The sequence below is a fragment of the Enhydra lutris genome, unplaced genomic scaffold (assembly GCF_002288905.1).
Source record: "Enhydra lutris kenyoni isolate GAN:26980312 unplaced genomic scaffold, ASM228890v2 scaffoldscaffold60, whole genome shotgun sequence".
In the NCBI taxonomy this organism is placed as follows: Eukaryota; Metazoa; Chordata; class Mammalia; order Carnivora; family Mustelidae; genus Enhydra; species Enhydra lutris.
Genome location: NW_019154144.1, coordinates 8,167,904 through 8,191,826, shown reverse-complemented (window position 1 = coordinate 8,191,826; position 23,923 = coordinate 8,167,904). Strand labels below are relative to the sequence as shown.

The 23,923-nt window shown below is 37.6% G+C and overlaps 1 protein-coding gene across 2 annotated transcripts in view; it reads left to right on the top strand.

The window, feature by feature from the left end:
- The first annotated feature begins 8,640 nt into the window (after nucleotides 1-8,640).
- Nucleotides 8,641-23,923, top strand: part of LOC111158546 (spartin) — a 36,808-nt gene continuing 21,525 nt past the window's right edge. The window contains exons 1-5 of one of the 2 annotated variants that reach the window (XM_022520642.1): nucleotides 8,641-8,714; nucleotides 12,033-12,844; nucleotides 16,885-17,082; nucleotides 19,094-19,249; nucleotides 22,873-22,996. In XM_022520642.1, the coding sequence (XP_022376350.1) occupies nucleotides 12,035-12,844; nucleotides 16,885-17,082; nucleotides 19,094-19,249; nucleotides 22,873-22,996 (1,288 nt within the window). In that variant the 5' untranslated portion in view covers nucleotides 8,641-8,714; nucleotides 12,033-12,034. Of the gene's footprint in view, nucleotides 8,715-12,032; nucleotides 12,845-16,884; nucleotides 17,083-19,093; nucleotides 19,259-22,872; nucleotides 22,997-23,923 lie in introns of both variants that reach the window. The other variant, XM_022520641.1, reaches the window with a different exon arrangement.

The window sequence follows — 23,923 nt, the reverse complement described above, 5'->3', positions numbered from 1 at the left end:
TCAGTTAACTGTAAATGGGCTTATTTATGGGTTCTTAATTCTACTCCATTGTTCAGTTCTATCCTACATATGTTTGTCCTTATGCTAGTACCAAACTGAATTGGTTACTGAGGCTCTATAGTAAATTTTGGCATCAGAAAGTATGGGGGAGCTAAGATGGTGGCATAATGGAAGACCCTACGCTTGCCTCGTCCCTCAAACACAGCTAGATAACTATCAAATTATTCTGAATATCCAACAAATTGATCTGTGGACTGACAGACAAACTGCACTAGAGGGAGGGAAGAGGCCACATTGTGAAAGGTAGGAAGTGTGGAGATGGGCTTTAGGGGAGAAATGGATCATGGGTGCTGCAGAGGGGAGAGAACCCTGGTTGTGGAAACAAGCAAGACAGAATGGAGCACGCAAGGATATACACGAGGGAACATCCTCAAAGCCACTGGCTGGGTAAACAAGAGGGGCTGATTTTCCTGAATTTTTGTAACCACTGGGACTCAAAAACTGGAGTTTTAGGGGTCCATGGCCTTGTCTGGGATAACGCCTTGAGGGCACTCCCCTACTCCAGGAGAGAAGGAACGCAAGCAACCCTGGATATACGGCACAATCTGAAAATCACCAAAGGCACATAGGGAGAGACTGTTCACTCTTCCTAGAGTGACATTTGTAGAGTTGCTTCTCAGGTGATAAAAGATCCAGCTGACAACCATTTCCCTCCTCCGCCCCTCAGCATAGGCAGAGAGACACCTGCTGAGGGCAGCTCACCCAGACACTGGAGCTTTAGCCTGCTTTCCAAATTGCACACCCCTGTGCTCTAGCATGACTGCCCTACTCAGTCAAACTTGCATCAGTCCCAGCATGGTGAGACCTTCCCCTGGAAGACCAGTGCAGGTCCCCACCACACCAGGTCCCTAAACTTTGGAGTTTTAAAGTCAGCAGGTTTAGCTGGGATAGAACTCAAACTGTAGTGCACTGCTCCAGGCAGACAAGCAACCCAACCCGGAGAAGACAGCATGAAAACAGTGACCTGAAAAACGCCTGGGATGCACTAGGGGACATTATTTGCTCTTCTGGGGGTGTTTCCCTAAGAGTAACAAGCACTGAGTACCCTCTCTGGGCACAAAGGAACTGGTCGGCGCTGTTTCCCTTCTCCACCCCACAGCATAAACCAACTTCACTCAACAGCACAGTGCCAACCCTGGCTGCCTAGCCTGCTTACACCAAGTGCCACCTCCCTGCACTCTGCTGGTACTGCTTTTCTTGGGCAAGAGTGCCTACGGACCAGCACAGCAGGCCCCTTCCCCGGGAGACCAACACAAAATCCTGAACGCAGCATGTCTACAGACCAGAGTTCTGCAAGGTTTCAGTTCTAGCAGAAGTAGCATCAGGTTTCAATTAACAAGCAGACCAGAGCACATCTAGTTAAAACTCACCACTCTGGCCAAGGTCCAAACACTACCCACTGCAAACAAGAAGAACTTTTGCTGGTGACTGACCCGAGGGAAAGAGCAGCCAAACACAGCAGCAGAGTACAAACAGCACATACCAGAGACACTCCCTGGAGCACCAGGCCCTTGACACTATATGGCCTCTTCTTTTAAAAGCCATTACTCTCAGGAATAGGAGACATAACAGGCTTTTCAAATGCACAGAAGACAGAGACCTAGACAGCATGTCAAGACAGAGGAATTCATCCCAAAAGAAAGACCAAGAAAAGGTCACAGGCAGAGATCTAATTTGAAACAGATAAGTAATGTGCCTGATGGGAAATTTAAAGCAACAATCATAAGGATATTCACTGGACTTGAGAAAAGCTGGAAAGACCCTTACCATAGAGATAAAAGAGCTGAAAAACAATTAGACAGAAATTAAAAATGCAATATCTGAAATTTGAAACCAACTGTCTATAATGACCTCATGGATGGAAGAAGCAGAGGATCAAAAAGTGATAAAGAAGATAGAATTATGGAAATAATGAAGCTGAACAGAAGAGAGAAAGAAAAACTATGGATCATAAGAGCAGACTTAGGAAACTCAGTGACCATATCAAATATAGTAACATTTGTATCCTAGGAGTCCCGAGAATAAGAGAGACAAAAGGGAGCTGCAGGTTTGTTTGAGGAAATAACAGCTGAAAATTTACCTAATCAGGGGAAGGAAATAGACATCCAAATCCACAAGGCACAGAGAACTCCCATCAAAATCAACAAAAGCAGGCCAACATTAAGACATATTGTAGTTAAATTTGCAAAATATAGTGATAAAGAAAAAAAAAATCCTAAAAGCAGCAAGACAAAAGAAGTCCCTCACTTGCAAGGGAAGACCCATAATCTACCAGCAGATCTCTCCAAAGAAAACTGGCAAGCCAGAAGGGAGTGACATGATATATTCAACCTGCTGAACTGGAAAAATGTGCAGCCAAGAATACTCTATCCAGCAAGGCTATCATTCAGAATAGAAGAAGAGATAAAGAGTTTCCCAGACAAACAAAGACTAAAGGAGTTTGTGAACACTAAACCAGCCCTGCAAAAAATATTAAAGGGGATGTTTTGAGTGGGAAGGAAAGACCAAAAGTGACAAAAACTAGAAAGGAACAGAGAAGAGTCTCCAGAAACAATGACAAAATAAGTAATAAAATGACACTAAATATTTATCAATTAATAATCTCTGTAAATGTAATTGGACTAAATGCTCCAATCAAAAGACATAGGGTATCAGAATGTATAAAAAAACAAGACCCACCTATACGCTGCCTATAAGACTCATTTTAGATTTAAAGACATGTGCAGATTGAAAGTGAGGGGATGCAGAAATATTTATCATACAAATGGACATCAAAAGAGAGCCAGAGTAGCAATACTTATATCAGACAAACTAGATTTTAAACCAAAGACTGTAACAAAGGATGAAGAAGGGCACTATGTCATAATAAAGGGGGATGTCAAACAAAAAGACCTAAGAATTGTAAATATTTATGCCCCGAACTTGGGAGCACCCAAATGTATATATGTGAAACAACAACAAACATAAAGGAATTTATTGATAATAATACAATAATAGTAGAGGACTTTTACACTCCTTTTCCAACAAGGGACAGATCAGCTAAGCAGAAAATCAACAAGGAAATAATGGTTTTGAATGACACACTGGACCATATGGATTTAACATATATATTCAGAACATTCCATCCTAAAGCAGTAGAATACACATTCTTTTCAAGTGCACATGGGACATTCTCCAAAATAGATCACATACTAGGTCACAAATCAGTGCTCAACAAGTACAAAAAAACTGAAATCATACCATGCATATTTTCTGACCATGATGTTATGAAACTTGAAATCAACCATAAGAAAAAATTTTGAAAGATGACAAATACATGGAGGCTAAACAACATGCAACTAAAGAATAAATGGGTCAATTAGGAAATTAAACAAGAAATTTTAAAAATACATGAAAACAAATGAAAATGAAAACACAATCATCCAAAACCTTTGGGATGCATCAAAAGTGATCTTAAGAGGGAAATATATTGCAATACAGGCCTACCTCAAGAAGCGAGAAAAATCTCAAATAAATAACCTAACATTAAACTTAAAGGAGCTAGAAAAAGAACAACAAACAAAGCCTAAAGCCAGCAGAATAAAGGAATTAATATAGATTAGAGCAGAAATAAATGATATCCAAACTAAAAAAGAAGAAAGAAAGAAAGAAAGCGAGCAGAAAACATAAACAGAACAGATCAATGAAAGTAGGAGATGGTTCTTTGGAAAAATTAATGAAATTGATAATCCCCTAGCCAGACTTATCAAAAAGAAAAAAAAAAAAGGACCCAAATAAATAAAATCACAAGTGAGAGGGGAGAAATAACACCATAAAAGTACAAAGAGAAAATTATGAAAAATTATATGCCAACAAATCAGACAATCTAAAAGAAATGGACAAATTCCTAGAAATACATAATATACATAACTACCAAGATCTTAATAGAAAACTAGAACAGACCAATAGCCAGCAAAGAAACTGAATCAGTAATCAAAAATCCCCCAACAAATAAAAGTCCAGTCCAGATGGTTTCACAGGGGAATTCTACCAAACAGTTAAAGAAGAGTTAATACCTTCTGTTCCAAGAAACAGAAATAGAAAGAAAACTTCCAAACTTGTTCTGTGAAGCCAGCATTACCCTGATTCCAAAAACAGATAAAAACTCCACTAAAAAAAGAGAACTACAGGTCAATATCCCTGATGAACATAGATACAAAAATTCTCAACAAAATACTAGCAAATCAAATCCGACAGTACATTAAAAGAATCATTCACTTCAATCAAGTGGGATTTATTCCTGGGCTGCACGGGTGGTTCAATATTCACAAATCCATCAATGTGATACACCACATTAATAAAAGAACAGAGAAGAGCCATATGATCCTTTCAATAGAGGTAGAAAAAGCATTTGACAAAATACAATATCAATTCATGACAAAAACCCTCAACAAAGTAGGGAAAGAGGGAACATACTTCAACATCCTAAAGGCCATACACGAAAAATCCACAGATAATATAATCTTCATGAGGAAACACTGAGCTTTTCCTCTACAGTCAGGAATAAGCCATGATGTGCACTCTCACCACTGTTATTTAAGATAGTACTGGAAGTCCTAGACTTGGCAATCAGACAACAAAAAGAAATAAAAGGTATCCAGACTGGCAAGGAAATAGTAAAACTTTCACTGCTTGCAGATGACATGGTACTCTATATAGAAAACTCAAATACTCCACCAAACAATTGTTAGAACTGACACACGTATTCAGTAAGGTTGCAGGATACAGAAATCAATGTACAGAAATCCACTGCATTTCTATACAGCAATAATGACGCAGCAGAAAGAGAAATAAAGGAATCAGTCCCATTTACAAAAGCACCAGAAACAGTAAGATACTTAGGAATAAACCTAACCAAAAACGTAAAAGATCTGTACTCTGAAACTATAGAATGCTGATAAAAGTAATTGAAGATGACACAAAGAAATGGAAAAACATTCTATGCTTATGGGCTGGAAGAACAAATATTGTAAAAATGTCTATACTACCCAAAACAATACACATTTTATGTAATTCTTATCAAAATACTACCAGCATTTTTCACAGAGCTAGAACAAACAATCCTAAAATTTGTATGGAACCACAAAAGACCCAGAATAGCCAAAGCAAACTTGAAAAAGAAAAGCAAAGCTGGAAGCATCACAATTCTGGACTTTGAGTTATATAAAAAGCTATCATGATGAAGATAGTATGGTAGTGGCACAAAAACAGACACATAGATCAATGCAACAAAACGCAAAATCCAGAAATGGACCCACAATTATATGGTCAAGTAATCTTCAACAAAGCAGGAAAGAATAGCCAACAGGAAAGAGTGTCTTCAACAAATGGTGTTGGACACCATTTGGAAAACTGGACAACAATATGCAAAAGAATGAAACTGAACTACTTTCTTACATACCATATATAAAAATAAATTCAAAATGAATGAAAGACCTGAATGTGAGATAGGAAACCATCTAAATCCTAGAGAAGAACACAGCCAATAACCTCTTTTACCCTGGCCATAGCAAATTCTTACTAGGTATGTCTCCCAAGACCAAGGAAACAAAAGCAAAAATAAACTATAGGGACTTCCTCAAAATAAAAAGCTTCTGCACAGTGAAGGAAACAAGCAACAGAACTAAAAGGTAACCTAGAGAATGGGAGAAGATATTTGCAAGTAACATATCTGATAAAGGGTTAGTATCCAAAATATATAAAGAACTTATAAAACTGAACACCCAAAAAAAACCAAATAATCCAGATTAAAAAATGGGCAGATGACATAGACATTATTCCAAAGAAGACATATAGATAGCTAACAGACAAATGAAAATATGCTCAACATCACTCATCATCAGGGAAATACAAATTAAAACCACAATGAGATATCACCTCACTTCAGTCAGAATGGCTAAAATTAACAGCTCAGGAAACAACAGACATAGGCAAGGATGCAGAAAAAGAGGAACCCTCTTGGACTGTTGGTAGGTATGCAAATGGGAGCAGCCACTCCAGAGAACAGTATGGAGGTTCCCCAAAAAGTTAAATATAGAACTACTCAACCATCCAGCAATTGCATTACTAGGTATTTACCCCAAAGATAAAAAAGTACTGATTCGAAGGCAGAGATGTACCCTGATGTTTATGGCAGCATTATCAACAATAGCTAAATTATGGAAAGAACCCAGATGTATATGAATATTACACAGCCATCAGAAAGAGTGAAATGGTGCCATTTGGAATGACGTGGATAGAACCAGAGAGCATTATGCTAAGCAAAATAAATCAGGCAGAGAAAGACAAATACTATATATCACTCATATGTGGAATTTAAGAAACAAAACAGATGAACCTATGAAAAAAAGAGAGAGGCAAACCAGGAAACAGACTCAACTATAGGGAACAAACCAAGGGTTCCTGGAGCAGAGAGGTAGGCAGGGGGATGGATTAAATGGATAATGGTTAACGGAGGGCACTTGTAGTGATGAGCCCTGGGTGTTGTATATAAGTGATCAATCACTAAATTCTACACTTAAAACTAATATGAGACTGTTAAGTAACGGAAATTCAAATAAAAACTTGAAAAAGGCAAACAAAACCAAGGAAATGTCAGTCCTTTCACCTTTGTTTTATTTTTCAAGATTGTTTTGGCTATTCTGACTCCCTTGCATTTCCATGTGAGTTTAGGATTAGCTTGCCAATTTCTTCAAAATAGTTGTCTGGGATTTTCTTAGGGATTATGTTCCATCTGTAGATCAATTTAGGGAATATTGCCATTATAACAATATTAAATTTGTCTGCAAGTGTGGAATGTCTGTCCATTCATTCAGGTCTTCAAAAAACCCTCTCAGCAAAGTTTTGTAGTTTTGGGTGTACAAGTCTTGCACTTATTTTGTTAAATTTATTCCCAAGTATTTTGTTCTTGATAGTATTCTCAGTGACATTCTTAATTTCATTTTTGGAACGTTCATTGCTAGTGTTTAGAAATACTATTGATTTTTGTATGTTGATCTTTTATCCTGAAACTTTGATGTAGTTAGTAGCTTTGTAGTAAATTTTAGGGTTTTCTATATATGACTTTGTATTTAGAAATTTCACGTTTTTAAACACTTTAACTTTTATGGCTATTTCAATATTTTAAAATTAGACTTAAGTTTATGTACTAATGATGCAGAGAAGTGTGATAGGTGATCAAGAAAAGACTTTCCCGAATAAAGAAATACTGTATTGGGATAAAATTTCATGAAGAACTATGGAAATACAGGTTCAGGAATAAAAGGAATGATGTAAAATTTCATATTAAAGACAATTTTGTTCATGTAGTTTTAAAAATTGATGAAGGATATCAAGTTGCCTGGTATTTAGGTACCACTGTCTACAATTTAGAAGGGTTATATAACAATTTTATTTTAAAATGTCAATTTACCATAAAACAATTTGCATCTTTTGCAACTATTTACATCAGATGAAAATTTTTATGTATGGTCAATCTAAAAATGAGGGGAAAGGTGCACAGTCACATTTTCCAGAATTCTTTTAGGGAGTAGAAGAGCAAAATCATTTAAACCATTGTACTAACGTATATCTTTCTAACAGGTTTTTCTCTCTGGGATGACTGTTACCTTTCTTCGATTTGGGGAAATTCCCAAATGGCCCCTACCTTAAAAGCCTTGCCCAGTGTTCATCCAACAGTGTTCATCATTAATTAATTTTGACATTAATTAATGTCATCTATAGCATTTTAGTAATTTTAAAGACGTTTTGGGAAAAGGTAAGGTATGTTCATTTTGATTTTTTTCCCTTTTTAGCCTCTCACATTCATAAATGGTATTCATACAGTTGCTATTTAATCTGAGGAGTCAGGAATTTAACATTGACCTACTGTTACATAGACTTTTAGTGCGCACGCACACACACTTCTAGACTTTTACCATTGGAGGTTAACTGTCTTAGAATACATTAATAACAAAGATTAGGTTCCAGAAGAGTTGAGAGAATCAGCCTTTGTTCTCCCACGTGCACTGTGTCCAGGGCTCCCTCTAGTCGTGACGGCTCTCACTGCCCACCACTCTTTCCTAGCCCCTCCAGCGGCCTTGGTTCCGCTGCGGAGAAAGATATTGCGCAAGCGCGGGGGCTGACGACGTGGCCGCGAAGACCTGGACTGGGTGTCCGCGCTGAGCGCCTGGTTCACGTGATTCTGAGGGCCTTCTGCCCTCGTCCTTTTCTCTTGGCAGAGTTTCACCTAGACTCTGCGATTGGAAGCTGAGTGACGTCTCCCTACACACCATTTTGAAGGTCAGCATGGGAATGACTTGGGCTGGACGGGCCGTGGGTAATCAGCCGCAGTGGGCGTCACGCGAAAGCCGACCTGTGGGTTCTTGCCGCGGGAGCGAGGGCTGACGGGCGGGGCGGCCGCGTGACGTGGCGCGCTCTGGAGCGCGCGACTTGTTATGCTTTGTGAGTCCCGGCGTTGGGTCGCGCGCGCGTGTGAGGCGCTAAGAACCACGGGACCGGTCCCGGCCCAGCGCTTCGTAGTGGCGCGGCGTCTGAGGGAGCTGGTCGCTGGGCTGCGGCAGCCGGGCGGGGAACCTTCAGGTGGCGCCGAAGCGCCCGAGGTCTGGAAGGCGCAGGTGGGGCAGCGGTTGGCGGGGAAGGATTCGCCCTTGGTGCGGGCCCCCCACCCCGAGACGGGCGGGGTCGCGTGAGCGCCCAGGTCCCCGCGGCCGGACCGGGCGGGGGGAGGGGCAGGGTAGAGAAGGCCCGGAGCCCTCATCCGAGTATCAGACATGGAACTTTAGTTGAAGGAAACAATTTCGAGAGGATACTTTGCGAAGTTCTCTTAGCTCCCATCATATATTTATGGGACCTTTGAGCCCCGCGCTCCCTACGCCCTTCACTCCTGTTTACTGGCTAACGCTGCCTCCCACTCGCACCCCTTTGATCGTGCACTTGGAACATCTCCACCATTCTTGCTGCCTCATACGCGCAGTTTACTTGGCTTCGAAAATGGCTGTGGTTTTGCGCCCTTACAGCTTCGTGAAAGTTCGGTGGTTTTTACAGAACGTCAGCAACCAAAAGCAATTGTTTTGGGCATGGATAGCGTTCGGGTTTTGCTCTTTCGAATGCATTTGTTCATGTTCCTTAGGGATGGAGCATCGCAGAGGCCCTCTCCGACCTAATTTCTATGTCTGGAAAAAGTTTCTCTTTAAATGTGCACTGTTTCGTGACACGGCATTATTGCGTTACCGTAGAGTTGGCTCATTTTTCCACCCACTAATGAATTGTTTTACTCTGTCACTTAAGGATCCTCGAAATTTACTTTATTGCACTGTAACTTAATGGATTTGCGTTCAAATTCTTGCAGCTTCTGAAATACTGGTAAATATTTAAGAATTCAACACGTTTTCTTTGAAATGTCCAAAAGCAAAACCAAGAAAGAGGGAATGTAACAATGTCCCCAGTTACAAACGGAGCTCTTTTTCAATTGCTTTCCTTTGCAATAACGGATCCCATCTGGAGACATTTTATAGGAAACCTGTTCGAAACAGGAGGGTTTTATGTTGGTACTTTCTCACCTGTGGGGCTTTCTGAAACGTCATTTGTGTAGTTCCTCTGACAAGAATGGAAGGGAAGCTATTGGAGTGAGTTGCATACAGGTATTTGAAAAAGTTCCATCTTCGTTTTTCTTGTAAAGGGCCAGGTAGGCAGGCATTAGAGCATTTTCTGTATTAGAGGCTATTTGTGATGTTGCCCCTAGCTTGTTACTGCTTTTAGGGTTTGTGGGGTTGAACTAAGTTGTCAGGTGTTTGATTCAGAATTTTGTCTTTTCTCCGGGGATTTTTTTTTTTTAAGCTTACACATATGCACACCCACACATAGCTATGTCTGAAACAAACACGTTTTACTTCTTTTATTAGAACGTTTCAAAAAATAAATGCGCTATTTGTATCTGGAACCAGGGTTTGGGTTGGGATTTAACATGATTATACTGGTGTGGGTACTGTTTTATTTAACTCTACAGATTGACATTTCAAAACTTTCCATTCTCAACTTTAAAAATGAAAGTATGTGAGGGGCGCCTGGGTAGTACAGTCCTTTAACCTGCTGACTGTTGGTTTCGGCTCAGGTGGTGATCTCAGGGGGGTTTCTGCTCAGGTGGTGAGAAAGTGCCCCGCCTCCTGCTCCACACTCACCACCGGAGTTGGCTTAAGACTCCCTGTCCTCTCCTATGCCCCTCCTCACCTTAAATAAATAAATCAATCTTTATTTTTTCTTCTTTTTTAAAGACTTTAGTTATTTGAGAAAGAGCACAAGTTGGGAGAGAGGCTGGGGGAGAAGCAAGCTCCCTGCTAAGCAGAGAGCCTGAGGCAACTGGATCCCAGGACCCCATGATCATGACCTGGGCTGAAGGCAGACCCTTAACTGAGAGACTCAGGTGCCCTTGAATCTTTAAAAGAAATTTTAAAAATAAAAAAGTATGTGGAATTATGTAATAACGGTTTTTGTCTTTTCAAGCCACTTGATAAGCTCTTAACTGTGATTAGGTATATCACAGGTATTATTTTTAAAAATCTTTTTTTATTCTTTTAAGTTCTATTCTGCAGTTCTTACCCTTGTGAAATGCATTTTCTCAGAGACTTCTGAAAATATATAAAATCCTGGAATAAATCCCAAATTAAAAATGCAGTATTTTAGTACAAACTTTTACTTTCTGTGCTGAAATTCCCCACTACATTTTCCCTGATAGATTTCCAGGTTTTTTTCCCCTGCTAAACTTTTTTTTCTCTCCCAAGATGAAGATGCTAGCAAGAAATGCTATTTAGCAACTGACCCATGGAATTACACCATCATCACCACTCCCCCACCCCCCCACACTTTCCTTTTCATTTTCTCCAGTGACACATTATTTCAGGAAGTCTTTCAGCATACTATGCAACATAAGCTTTGATATGTAGGTATACACAAGATCAGGTGTTGAACATCTTTTCACGTGCCATTTAAAGGTCTTCTTTTGTGAAGTACCTGTCCATTTTTTTTCTCATTAACAAGAATGAGAAGTTACGTATTTTAATCTGTTAGAGTTATTTTAATGGAGTTTTGGGAGAGAACAGGGCTAACTGCATGTGAGTAACCTGGCACCTTTAAGTGGAAGTAGGTAACTTTAAACTTCCATCCAAATAATTTTTTCTCATTTCTATCCTCTCCAGTGTGTAATTCAACCTCATTTCTTTTTTTAAAGATTTTATTTATTTTTATGACAGAGATCACAAGTAAGCAGAGAGGCAGGCGGGTTGTGGGGAGCAGGCTCCCCACTGAGCAGATAGCCAGATGTGGGGCTCCATCCCAGCACCCTGGGATCATGACCCAAACCAAAGGCAGAGGCTTTAACCCACTGAGCCACCCAGGTGCCCCCTCATTTTTTTTTAAAAGGATTTGTTTATTTATTTATTTATTTATTTATGTTTGAGAGAGAGTGTGGGCATGAGCAGGAGGAGCAGAGGAAGAGAGAATCCAAAGCAGACTCCTTGCTCAGCACAGAGCCTGACTCAGGGCTCAATCTCACGACTCTGAGATCATGACCTGAACTGAAACCAAGAGTCAGATGATTAACTGAGAGAACCACCCAGGCGCCCCTCAACCTCATTCTTAATTAGCTGGATATAATCTGGATTTATATTATAATGAATTTTAAAATGAGGCTCTTTGGTTCCAACATTAGGTACATGGTAGGAAACATTTATTACATGAAACTGTAACAAGAAAATTATTCAGTAGATATATTCTAATTTATTCTCTCCTATTTTTAATTAAAGGATTTAGGAACAAGGGAATTTAGGAATTTAGGAATTCCTCTCTTCTTGAAATATGTTTAGGTAGGAGAAATTGATGATAATTCAGTAAACAAATAGTTAAATTAGATAATTAAAATAATATTTTCTCTTTGACAGAAATGGAGCAAGAGCCGCAAAATGGAGAACCTACTGAAATTAAGATCATCAGGGAAGCATACAAGAAGGCCTTTTTATTTGTTAATAAGGGACTGAATACAGACGAATTAGGTCAGAAGGAAGAAGCAAAGAACTACTATAAGCAAGGAATAGGACACCTGCTCAGAGGAATCAGCGTTTCATTGACAGAGCCTGAACACATAGGTGCTGGGTGGGAATCTGCTAGACAGATGCAACAGAAAATGAAAGAAACACTGCAGAATGTACGTACCAGGTTGGAAATTCTGGAGAAGGGTCTTGCCACTTCTCTACGGAATGATCTTCAGGAGGTGCCCAAGTTATATCCAGAATTTCCACCTAAAGACATATCTGAAAAGTCACCAGAGCCTCAGTCCTTTAGTTCACCTCCTCAGCACACTGAAGCAAATGGAAACACTTCAACAGCAAGTACAGGGTTGGTTGCTGCACCTAGTTCTTTATCCTTACCATCTCAAAGTCATCCAGCAGAAGCACCTCCTGCTTATACTCCTCAAGCTGCTGAGGGTCACTACACTGTATCCTATGGAACAGAATCTGGGGAATTTTCATCAGTTGGAGAAGACTTTTATAGGAATCATTCTCAGCCACCTCCTCTTGAGACCTTAGGGCTAGATGCAGATGAGCTGATTTTGATACCAAATGGAGTACAGATTTTTTTTGTAAATCCTGCAGGGGAAGTTAGTGCACCTTCATATCCAGGGTACCTTCGAATTGTGAGGTTCTTGGATAATTCTCTTGATACTGTTCTAAACCGTCCTCCTGGGTTTCTTCAGGTAAGCCAAAGAAAAATGTAAACATAATTTGAAATATGTATATATACGTTATTATTGTTTGCCAGTATTTATTATGTGTTCATGACAATAAGTGCAAAAAGATCATTCTAGTTCTTTATTAATATATTCTGTGAAATTTATGAGCCTTAAGTGTCTATGTGTTTAATAGTTTCTTTTTTTAAAGATACAAAATTTTGTTATTGTTTTTTCAGAATTGTGTTTTAGTATTAAAATTGTGATGACAAGACCTAAGGGGCATCGGAGCATTCATCCTTAAAATTTTAATTCTTTATTGAAGAAGAAACCTAACAACTTCAATTCCAAAAGTGATTTATGTAACTCGTGGATGTGTTAATGTAAACTGCCACAAATGTTGTCAAGCCCCACCTGAGGGGTTGATCTGGGCTAGACCCAGCCCGGTATGTAGAACAGTGGTCCTCAACCAGGAATGATCCCCCCACCCACCCACCCTCCCACCCAAGGACATTTTGACAATGTCTGGAGACATTTTTGGTTGTCACAGCTGGGAGGTGGGTTGTACTACTGCTACTGGTATATAGTAGATAGAGGCCAGGGGGGACTGCTAAACCTCAAAACAGGATCATTTTCATCAGTCAAAATTAACCCAAAATGTTAATCATGCAGAGGTTAAGAAACTTTGGTATAGAAGTAGAGATTGTGATGATAATTTAAGATGCATTTCTAACATTCCAAGCAGATAAATTTATTGGCATGCCCTTGGTTGAAGAGTAAAAACTGTTGCTGAATAACAGCTGGTGTTGTTAGGGCACTGCTGTGCAATTAATGAAATATTCTAAAGGCAGTATTTTGAAGGTGATGTTGGAATAACAATCTGTTTTTAAAAAATTGGACATCAGTACAGAGAGTTGGGTTCTAGAAATGAGGACTCCTTTACACTGGGTATAACAAAGAATTTTGCATGCATGTAAAGAAGATGATTGAGCAAAGCAAGTCTTTTTGTTCACAGTCCAGATGATGCAGTTGGTTTAGTTACAGCAGTAGTAACCTAGATTGATTTTGTCTTTTTTGGTATACTCCACTTTCAGTTCTTAATGCAGCTTTTACATGGAATCAACTTGAAAGTTGTTTAAAATAATTGGAGACTTACTAGGTGTGTTTGAAGGAGTTATTGGGGGCGTTGGTGAAAAAAAAAAGACTTCATTATTGGATAGGAAGAATATTTTATATCTCTGTAGGTTATTTTAGGAAAGAATCTTTGAGGTAGAAAGGGTAGACATTATTGATTGGGATTGTGAGGAGGCTGATTAAAGCTGTAATACTTTCTGCTGACCTGGTAGTAGAGCTGTGTTGTAATACTGGAATTTAAAACCTTTGGTTGGGGAGGTGAGCGAGTGCCTGGATGGTTCAGTCAGTTAAGTGTTAGACTCTTGGTTTCAGAGCAGGTCATGATCTCAGGGTTGTGTTATGGAGCAGAGCTCCACATCCCAAGCAGGGCATGGAGCCTGCTTAAGATTGTCTTCTCTCCTGGCATACCTGGATAGCTCAGTTGGTTGAGTATCTGCCTTTGGCTCGGGTCATGATCTCAGGGTCCTGGGATTGAGCCCCATGTCTGGCTCCCTGCTCTGCAGGGAGTCTGCTTCTCCCTCTCTCTCTGTCCTTCCCCTCCTGCTTGTGCTTCTCTCTCTCTCAACTGAATAAATAAAATCTTAAAAAAAAAAAAAATTCTCTCTCTCCTCCCTCTCCCCCCCCAATGTACACACATTCATAATACATACGTACATACATACATAAAATAAAGTACAATAAAAAATAAAAAACCTTTGGGGCCCAGGCTACTGGAGATGATGGAAAATGAGTATCAGAAACACTCTACTTGGTTACATGAGCTCAACCATTAAAATGATTTGTTCTCTAGTAAAAATTTGTCCTGTTTGAGTGCTTTAAATAAAGTGCTTTTAATCTTTCTAGTATCTCCTATTTTTGGTTGTAAATAATAAATAAATTGCACCCAAAGTTTAATTTGAGTCTCTTGAAGAGGCTCTTATTTCCATGTATTCAGATATTTCTAACAGTGACCTAAAGGCAGTTAACATGTGTTCACTGAATGTCTCTGTTCTAAGAAACAAACACTAAATCAACTGAGTATTAGAAGTTAAATATAATTTTTTAAAATATAACTTCTTATACTGCAGAAACCACTGTAGGTCTGTTTGTGAAATTAGACATTAATTTGGTCTTAAGTAGGCAGGCATAGAATTCCAGGGTTTCTAAAAACTATATTTCTTTAGGTTTTAGTTTAATATACTTTTTAAACCTATTAAATTTGTAGTCATTTCATTAGAACTTAAACATAAGGTTTTTCTCTGAAAGCAAATCTGGGAGAAATCAGCCTGTGGTGGATAAGCCCTCCAACCTGTAATGATCTACCATGAGACAGGTCTATAAAGTTTCGGTTTGGAAGATTTGGATACCCCAGTTAAATCAAGGTGTCCAGAATGTAGAGAAATCATAACAATAAAGGAAACTTTATCAAATTTTAGTTCTTTTAAGTACAACCTTTGCAACTTTTTTTTTGTCAGTTTCATATCTCCGCTATTATTACTTTCTTAATATTTCAGTTTAAATGTCTCATTTGTTGGTGTTCCTTGGTGGCTCAGTCAGTTAAGTGTCCAGTTCTTGACTTCCGCTCAGATCGTGGTCTCATGGTTAAGATTCTCCCTCTTCCTCTGCTCTACCTCCCTTCTCTTAAATAAATAGATAAAGAGATACATAGATAAATAGATAAATGTCTCATTTGTTAATTTTATCATCCCAACCAAAATAACAGCTGGGAAGTTGAGGGATAGATGTATTTTTTCTTAATATATTGAAATACATTACTATTCAAATTTAAATAATTTGGTATATTACTTAAAGTCATTTCGTATACCACTTATGGCAATACATCATACTTTGGAAGACACAGTAATCAGTTTTATTATGACTTCTCTAAAGCTTGACTTGTAAAAGATGAAGAGTGACGTTTGAGGTGACTGAAAAAGAGAATCTATAAAAGAAGAATTTAAAAAGGTTTATTAAGGATTTTCCAAGAAAGAATCAGACTTGGATACTCTAATCCTTTTAGGTTTATATTTTGTTGGTCAGAGATGATGGCAGTGTACCAGAATTTTCCATTTTTGTTATATGAAATCTTTCGTCCTTTTTGACTCTTTTAACAATATTTTGATAGAACTTAATGTTCTGTTCTAGCTATGTCACGTCAGGTTCTCAGACTTAGTAAAAAAAAAAAAAATTAAGCAGCATTGTGAATGCTGGGTTTCTTTTTTTGTTTTTTGTTTTAGATTCTGTTATTAAGAGAGCATACTGTGGGGTGAGAGGCAGAGGGAGAGGAGAGAGAGAATCTCAAAGCAGACTCCGTGTTATCTCATGACCCCGAGATTGTGACCTGAGCCAGAATAAGTCAAATGTTTAGCCAACTGAGCCACCCAGATGCCCCTGTGAATGCTGGGTTCTAATTAAAGGAATTGTTTGGCTTCTCTGGTGCCAGATTGCTTGTGTCTAAATATTGTCTCCACTTTTTTCACAGACTCAGAGCAACTTAATTAAACTCTCTGTGCCTCAATTTTCTTGTACATAAAATGACAATATCTAACTTCATGGAATTGCAAGCATTAAATCAGTAAATATATGTACTTGAAAATGGTTTGATTTTATTTCCACAAAAGCATGTCTAATTTGAATTATAAAGAAAGTCTTAATTTACTTTGTTATTTATTTTAAACTAAACTTATTATTGGTTATCTGTGGGCTATTTAAGGCCACTAATTTGAAGACTATAGTAGAGCAACATTTTTAGGATAGTTCTTGTGAGTGATCTACACAAAGATCAGACCAGCAAATGGCTAATTTTTAGTGGGGATTTGTTGATGCTAATGATTCTGTAAAGCCTTGTAAAATGCATTTAGAATTTTGAAATGTTCTATGGTATAACAATTCTCAAACCAGTGAAAACCTAGTTTTATTCATTGATTTTTTTTTTTTCTAATTAATCCTTTCAGGTTTGTGACTGGTTGTATCCTCTAGTTCCTGATAGATCTCCAGTTCTTAAATGTACTGTGGGAGCTTACATGTTTCCTGATACCATGTTACAAGCGTCAGGATGCTTTGTGGGGGTTGTCTTGTCTTCTGAATTACCAGAGGATGATAGAGAACTTTTTGAGGATTTATTAAGACAGATGTCTGACCTTCGGCTTCAGGTAACTTGTGTGATCATCGTTAGAATGAAATCTACTTTAATGTAAGCACTCACTTTTAAAGAAATTATAATAGGATGTTATATGATCAAAATTAGAAAAATGAGAATATATAATTTGCTCGTGTGTTCACAAATACTAGTTAGAAATTGGCCATAAATAGTGATAAAGATCTTGGGCTTTAGGGTCAGTTTACCTGGATTTGAACTTGAACTCTTGCATTAATAGCTGTTTTACTGTTTTTTTAGTTTCTCTATCATAAAATGGGAATAATATCTACTTTATTGGGTTGTGGTAAAGTTTAAAGTTTAATACATTAACTGTCTCATATCAGTGCTGACAAGTAATAATGTTCTGTGAATGTTAACTCTTGTTATCACTACAGTCTTCCTGTTCAATTGGAAAAATAGCCTAATGGGACTGAATGGTGAAGTGAAGGTAATTTTGACATTAGCAGATAGGTTATGTTGGACATTTTAGGGATATGATTGTCATTTTGAGGAAGAAACAGGTTTTACTTGAGGGAATCGTCTTTGTTCTTGTGATAAATAAAACTAAATAAGGAGAAAATAAAGTGCAATTTAAAATATGGTCTGTCATCCTATGAACTTGCCTAATTAAGCTTTTATTTATTTTTTCTCCCCATGTATTGATCTGTCATAAGGAGTTAAAATACAGAGTATTAAGGAGAGGTGTTCTCAGGTATTCTTCCCCATCCTGATGTAGGACAATAGGGGGAAAATATTTTTGATTCTGAAGATGAAGGAGATTGACAGCATGATAGTATACTCTTTTATTCACCACTTCAGTCAATGTATATTTAAAATCTCTTCTTTAACTAGATAATATGTTAAATGATGGATGGGAAGACAGAACAAGAGACTGACTTTAAAGATACCATTTAATAGCTCCTGTTCTCAGGCACTTACAGTCTGCTAAAATAGTCACAGTGCAGGATGATGATAGGTAATGAAATAAAAGTTCAGGAAGGAGATCAGGGAATATTTCACAAAATATTTGCCTTTGGGTTCAGTCTTAAAACTTCCGTTCCTGTTTTCTTAGGAAGTAGAATACACTTTCATTCTACATCTATCATGAAAAGATCACAGGTGACAAGAACAGACTACTCACTAAGCATAAGATCAGAGTCCTCTCTAGCGTTAGGTGTATGGACCATATTATGAGAATGATCTGGTGATCAACATACACTTTAGCATAGCCAATGCTATACACTTAAACTATGGTAACAAAACATGTGGTACCCTTACAGAAATGTGTGTAGCCTCAGTGTGCTCATGGAGACTAGTTGACAAAGGCAAAAATGTGGTCAAATGGGAAGAGTTCAAGTCTTAGCTTTGCTGTTTTCTGGGTGAATGAAATGACATTCTTATTTCAGACCTATCATGGAACAGTTTCTCCCTTCACCCCTACATTCATTGGACCTATCTTACTTTTATATGTTTACTTTTTGGTTGTGCATCATTTTTAGTTTGCTGTGTTGTCCCAGAACTCCCAACTGTATAATTTTGACTTGTCTTTACTCTTAAGTATTTATTCAGCAAAGTATATGTGAGCAAAATACCTTCAGTATTAAGTGCAAAAACAGAAAACAAAATCAGTCTTCCAACAATGCAGAGTGGTTAAACTGGACATGAGTTTTGTTCATTGCCTTTGATGGCATTTAGTTTTACACGTTTCCTAAAACTTACCATTTGTTATTTAATTAAATTCAAATGTAGCTACATCTGACTTAGTGATAACTTATACTAACAACTTCTCTAAGTTTATCTTTTATGCTTTGTCTTTAGAAATTTGGTTTAGCCCATATGCTATGAACTAAAGAACTCAAGGGATTGAGGTTTGGTGATGAGATAAAACAAAAGTATAGAGGAAAGACTGGCAAAAGTGGTTGTATTTATAGACTGTCAAACACATCAGTGTTTGGACAAGTACATTATTATAACATAATTCAGAGAAAATTCAAATTTGATCTAAGGTTTAGTCTACCTCCTAGGCAAACTGGAACCGGGCAGAAGGAGAAAATGAATTCCAAATCCCTGGAAGAGCTAGATGCTCCTCTGACCAACTGAAGGAAGCCAGTGGCACTGATGTAAGACAGTTGGACCAAGACAATAAGGATGTGCGTCATAAAGGAAAAAGGGGGAAAAAAGTAAGTAAAGTAAGTAAAAAAGCAATAAGGTGGTATGTGTGTGTGTCCTATTCTAATGGTACCTTTACCAGTTTCAATTATTTATAAAGTCTTATCCCTGTTTACTAAAGCAGAGCAACTTCCAAATTCACAAAATGATCACTGGCAAATATAATTAGAATCAGCTTTAATATTTTTATTGTTTAATATTGTTTATTTAATATTGTTTATTGTTTAATATTGTTACTTACACTGTTTTAAAACATATTCTGTGTTTTGGGGGATAGATTTTTTTGAAGTATTTGAGAAATTTTTGTATTTACATTAATGCATATCTTTTATCTTTTGTGTTGTTCTCTACCTTCCTTAATACACCAGAATCTTGGGGTTAGGTATGCTTTTCCTTACACCACCATTTTTATTCAGTCCCTTGTTTCTTTATGGATGGTGATCAGGAAAGAGAATGAATTTTTTAAAAATATGTTTAGTAGTGGAACGCCTTGGCACAGTCACTTGAACATTTGACTTTTGGTTTTGACTCAGGTCTAGATCTTGGGGTCCTGGGATTGAGCTCCACGTCCAGTTTTATGCTCAGCACAGTCTGCTTGAGACTCTTTCTCCCTCTCCATCAGCCCTTCCACCCCCCACTTGAGCATTTACTTTCTTATAAGTAAATAAGTCTTTAAAAAATATGTTTAGTAGTTTTTCATTTCTTATATAGGATATGTTCCAAGTGGCAGTAAGTTCAGTAAGTTTTTTTTAGTGCTAGAATGCTGAGCATTCTGGAAAAGTTAAATTTCTTATCTCAAGAAATTTCTTGTCTATTGGGGAGGACAGATTAGTAAAGAGCATTTCTAGCCAGTGTGATCATTAGATGAAGGTACATAGGTTATGTAGTAGGCTAGATTGCACCATCTAATGTACAACCTAGCTTCATCAATAAGTATGAGCCTATAGTGGTGTGGGAAGCAGTAAGGAAGACTTCTGAGAAGGCATTGTGACTAAGATGACTCCTGAAAGATGAAGCAAAATTTGGTCATACACATAGCAGTTTGAAGGAGATTCTAGGCATAAGTAGTAACAAGCAAATGCATGAAGAAAGAAAATACCATTGCGTGAGTATTGAATTACAAACAGTTTTGTATTGTTCATTGTTTTATTCCATAACTAAGTGCTCAATAATTATCTTAGAATTATCATACCACTTGAATAGTCTGCACTTTTAAATTTTTTTAAAAAATTGTATTTATTTGAGAGAGGGAGAGAGCACAAGCAAGATGGGGGCAGAGGGAGAAGGAGAAGCGGACTCCTGCCCAGCAGGGAGCCTAACATGGGGCTAGACCCCAGGACCCTGGGATCATAACCTGAGCTGAAGGCAGACACTTAACTAACTGAGCCACCCAAGTACCCCTTGAATATTCTACATTTATTTGTGGATTATGTTGAACATCTTAGATTAGCTTTGTGGAGGACACTGGGAGTCCAAGATGGTGCCAAGAAATATTTTATTAAAAATTTTTTTAAAAAATTAATTTGCATAAAAAGCAAATACAAATGATACTTAGTGAAAAGTAATTCTACCTCCCATTCCTATCTATTCCTTAGCCACCTACCTCCTTGCTCTAGATATATTATTGCTAGCTTCTTATCCTTGCAGATACATTCAAACATATATGCATACACATTTATTTTGTATGTGAATATACGTGTATATGCACACATTCACATAAGAATACGAATGGAAGCATGGAAGACATACTGTTTTGCTCCTTTCTTTTTACTTAGTATGTTTGGAAATTTTTCACATCATTTAAAACTTCCATTTTTAAGGAATTTAATTTGTTAACTTAAAAAATCAAATTATATAAATAGGTATATACATTGAAAAACTCTACTCCCACCTTTGTCCATACCATTGTCCCTGCCATAGTAGGTAATCACTTTTTATCAAGATCTTGTGTTTCTCCCCTAGGTTTCTTGAGGCAGGTAAAAGCAAATAAAAACAGATTTCTCTCCCTTTCTTATGCCAAAAGTAACATCATAGAATATCTTGTATTTTATTTTTTTTAATTTGAATAAATTCTGAGGCTCTTTCAGTGTTATAAATGGAGAACCCTCTCAGTCTTTTTTATAGCTACCTCATATTTCATTGTATGGATTTATGATAGTTTTCTCTAACCAATCTATTTATTGAGTCTTTGGATGATTGTAGGCATTTGCTATTAGAAACCGCTTCAGTGAGTAGCTTTGTAGATCCATTGATTCATACATTTGCAGGTAATTCATCAGATACATTCTTAGAAGTGGGGTCACTGAGTCAGTAAATAAATACATTTGTAATTTTGATAGATTTTGCTAAGTTGCCCTCCCTAAGGACTATACTCTTTAGCACTCCCACCGGCATTATAGGAAACCTGTTTCTTCATAGCTTAGTCCACAGAGTGGGTGATCAGCCTCTGTATTTTGGCAGTCTGATAGATAAGAAATTGTGTATTGGAATATCTTAATTTGCATTGATTTTATTGTGAGTGCTGTTGTGTATCTGCTTAGGGGTTCTTTGAATTTTGTGTCCTGTGGGATGTCTGTTCTTGTCATTTGTCCATTTTTTATTACTGGGTTGCTAGTCTTTCTTCCTGATTTCCAGGGGCTCTCTATGTATTAGGACTTTGGCTCATTATTTAAGATAGAAGTTCCTAATATTATGTTCATTTTGTCTTTGGGGTTTGTTTTTTTTTTTTTTTAATTTATTTGACAGACAGAAATCACAAGTAGGCAGAGAGGCAGGCAGAGAGAGAGGAAGGAAAGCAGGCTCCCTGCTGAGCAGAGAGCCCGATGCGGGGGCTCGATCCCAGGACCCTGGGATCATGACCTGAGCCGAAAGCAGAGGCTTTAACCCACTGAGCCACCCAGGCGCCCCTGTCTTTGGGTTTTAATTAGGAATGGCTTCCCCTTCCCCCATAGAAGTTTTCGTTTCGTTTTTAATGTTTTATATTTTAAGTGAAGTTCTCTTCATATTTCCATTGGGAAGTTTGATTTTCAAGAAATTTTATAGTATTACGAGGTCCGAGTTAGCCTGCTGTTAATTTCTTAGAATGAATAAATTTAGCTTAAGTGTTGGCCCTAGTTCTCATAACAACTGTTAAATTAGCAAAATGCAGGTATATCTGTGTCCCTATTTCCATTTAGATGGAATAGCAGTGTTTATTTTACTTGCTTTTACTTGATTTCTATCAAAACCAGTTTATTTGGATACATCCTTCCTTACTGATTGAGTCATATAACAAATCTTTTAAATCTTACTGAGTATCGTGTACATACTACCATCAAGGGGTTGATAAGTTTTGAAGGAACTCATAGTCTCATCAGTTTAAATATGATTTGATAAATGCTATATTGGAAGTATGTTGGTATTTAAACCTTACTTTCCAGGGAGACCTTATATAAGACCAGGAAATTTTTAAGCTTTATGGCAGTTGTGGCATTTTGCTTTCTGTTATAAAATATACTGGTAACTGTGTTGGCTGGAGGTATTTTTATTAATTATATCTAATATTTGTTGGCTTAATATTTCATTACATAATGCTTATAATATTTTCCCATTATAATTTTTCTTTATTGTTTTACATTTGAAACATTTTTACTAGGCTAAAGACACTTCAAGTGAAGAAGTTAATCTGAGTCACATTGTACCCTATGAGCCAGTTTCAGAAGAAAAAGCAAAGGAATTACCTGAATGGAGTGAAAAAGTGGCTCAAAATATTTTGTCAGGTATTACAGTAATGTTAATTTTTTTCCCCTATAGTGTGAAACCTTTGGAATCCATAAGAGAATACTTAGAAAGACAGTATTTTGTATTTTGGTTCTAAATGAACCTTTTATAAATACTTTAAAACAGAAGGAACTAGTCTTTTAGAACATTACATATTATCACATAGGTAGAAATTCTTGACTATTTTCTATTTCACTCTAGGGAAAATTGGTAGTCAAAATCTTTGGGAATCCCCAAACTCTCAGGATAGCTCTTCTGAACATAAAATTAGTTATTTTCCATTCTTCTTCGAAATTCCTCTTCGTCTAAAAAAAATGGTGAGATACTCATCCCGTCTTTGGAAGCAAAGTAGCATTCCCTAACCACACTGCAATGGAGGTATGAAGAGACCTGAGGATTATAGCTAAGTTGTTTGGGATGTAGGCTGTACTATTTAATTCTGGTTAGAAAGGGTATCAGATCAATTATTTTAAAACCAGAATGATCGGGGCACCTGGATGGCTCAGCGGGTTGAAGCCTCTGCCCTCGGCTTGGGTCATGATCCCAGGGTCCTGGGATCGAGCCCCACATCTGACTGTCCTCTCACCAGGGAGCCTGCTTCCCTTCCTCTCTCTCTGCCTGCCTCTCTGCCTACTTATGATCTCTGTCTGTCAAATAAATAAATAAAATCTTAAAAAAAAAAAAAAGCCAGAATGATCATTACTGACATATGTCTTTCCATGTTCATTTGTTAACATTTTGGCTTTTCAACTGTTTTAGCTTTCAGATTTTTAGACCTTCTATTTTGTTTTTAAAAACATTGCCAGTCACTCTTTAGTAAGCCAAATTTGTGACCCTGTAAAGAGATCTTGACCAGTCATTTAAACGACTGTCAATATAGATTTCCATCACAGCACTAAAAACCCATTAAAATAATAAAGATGTCT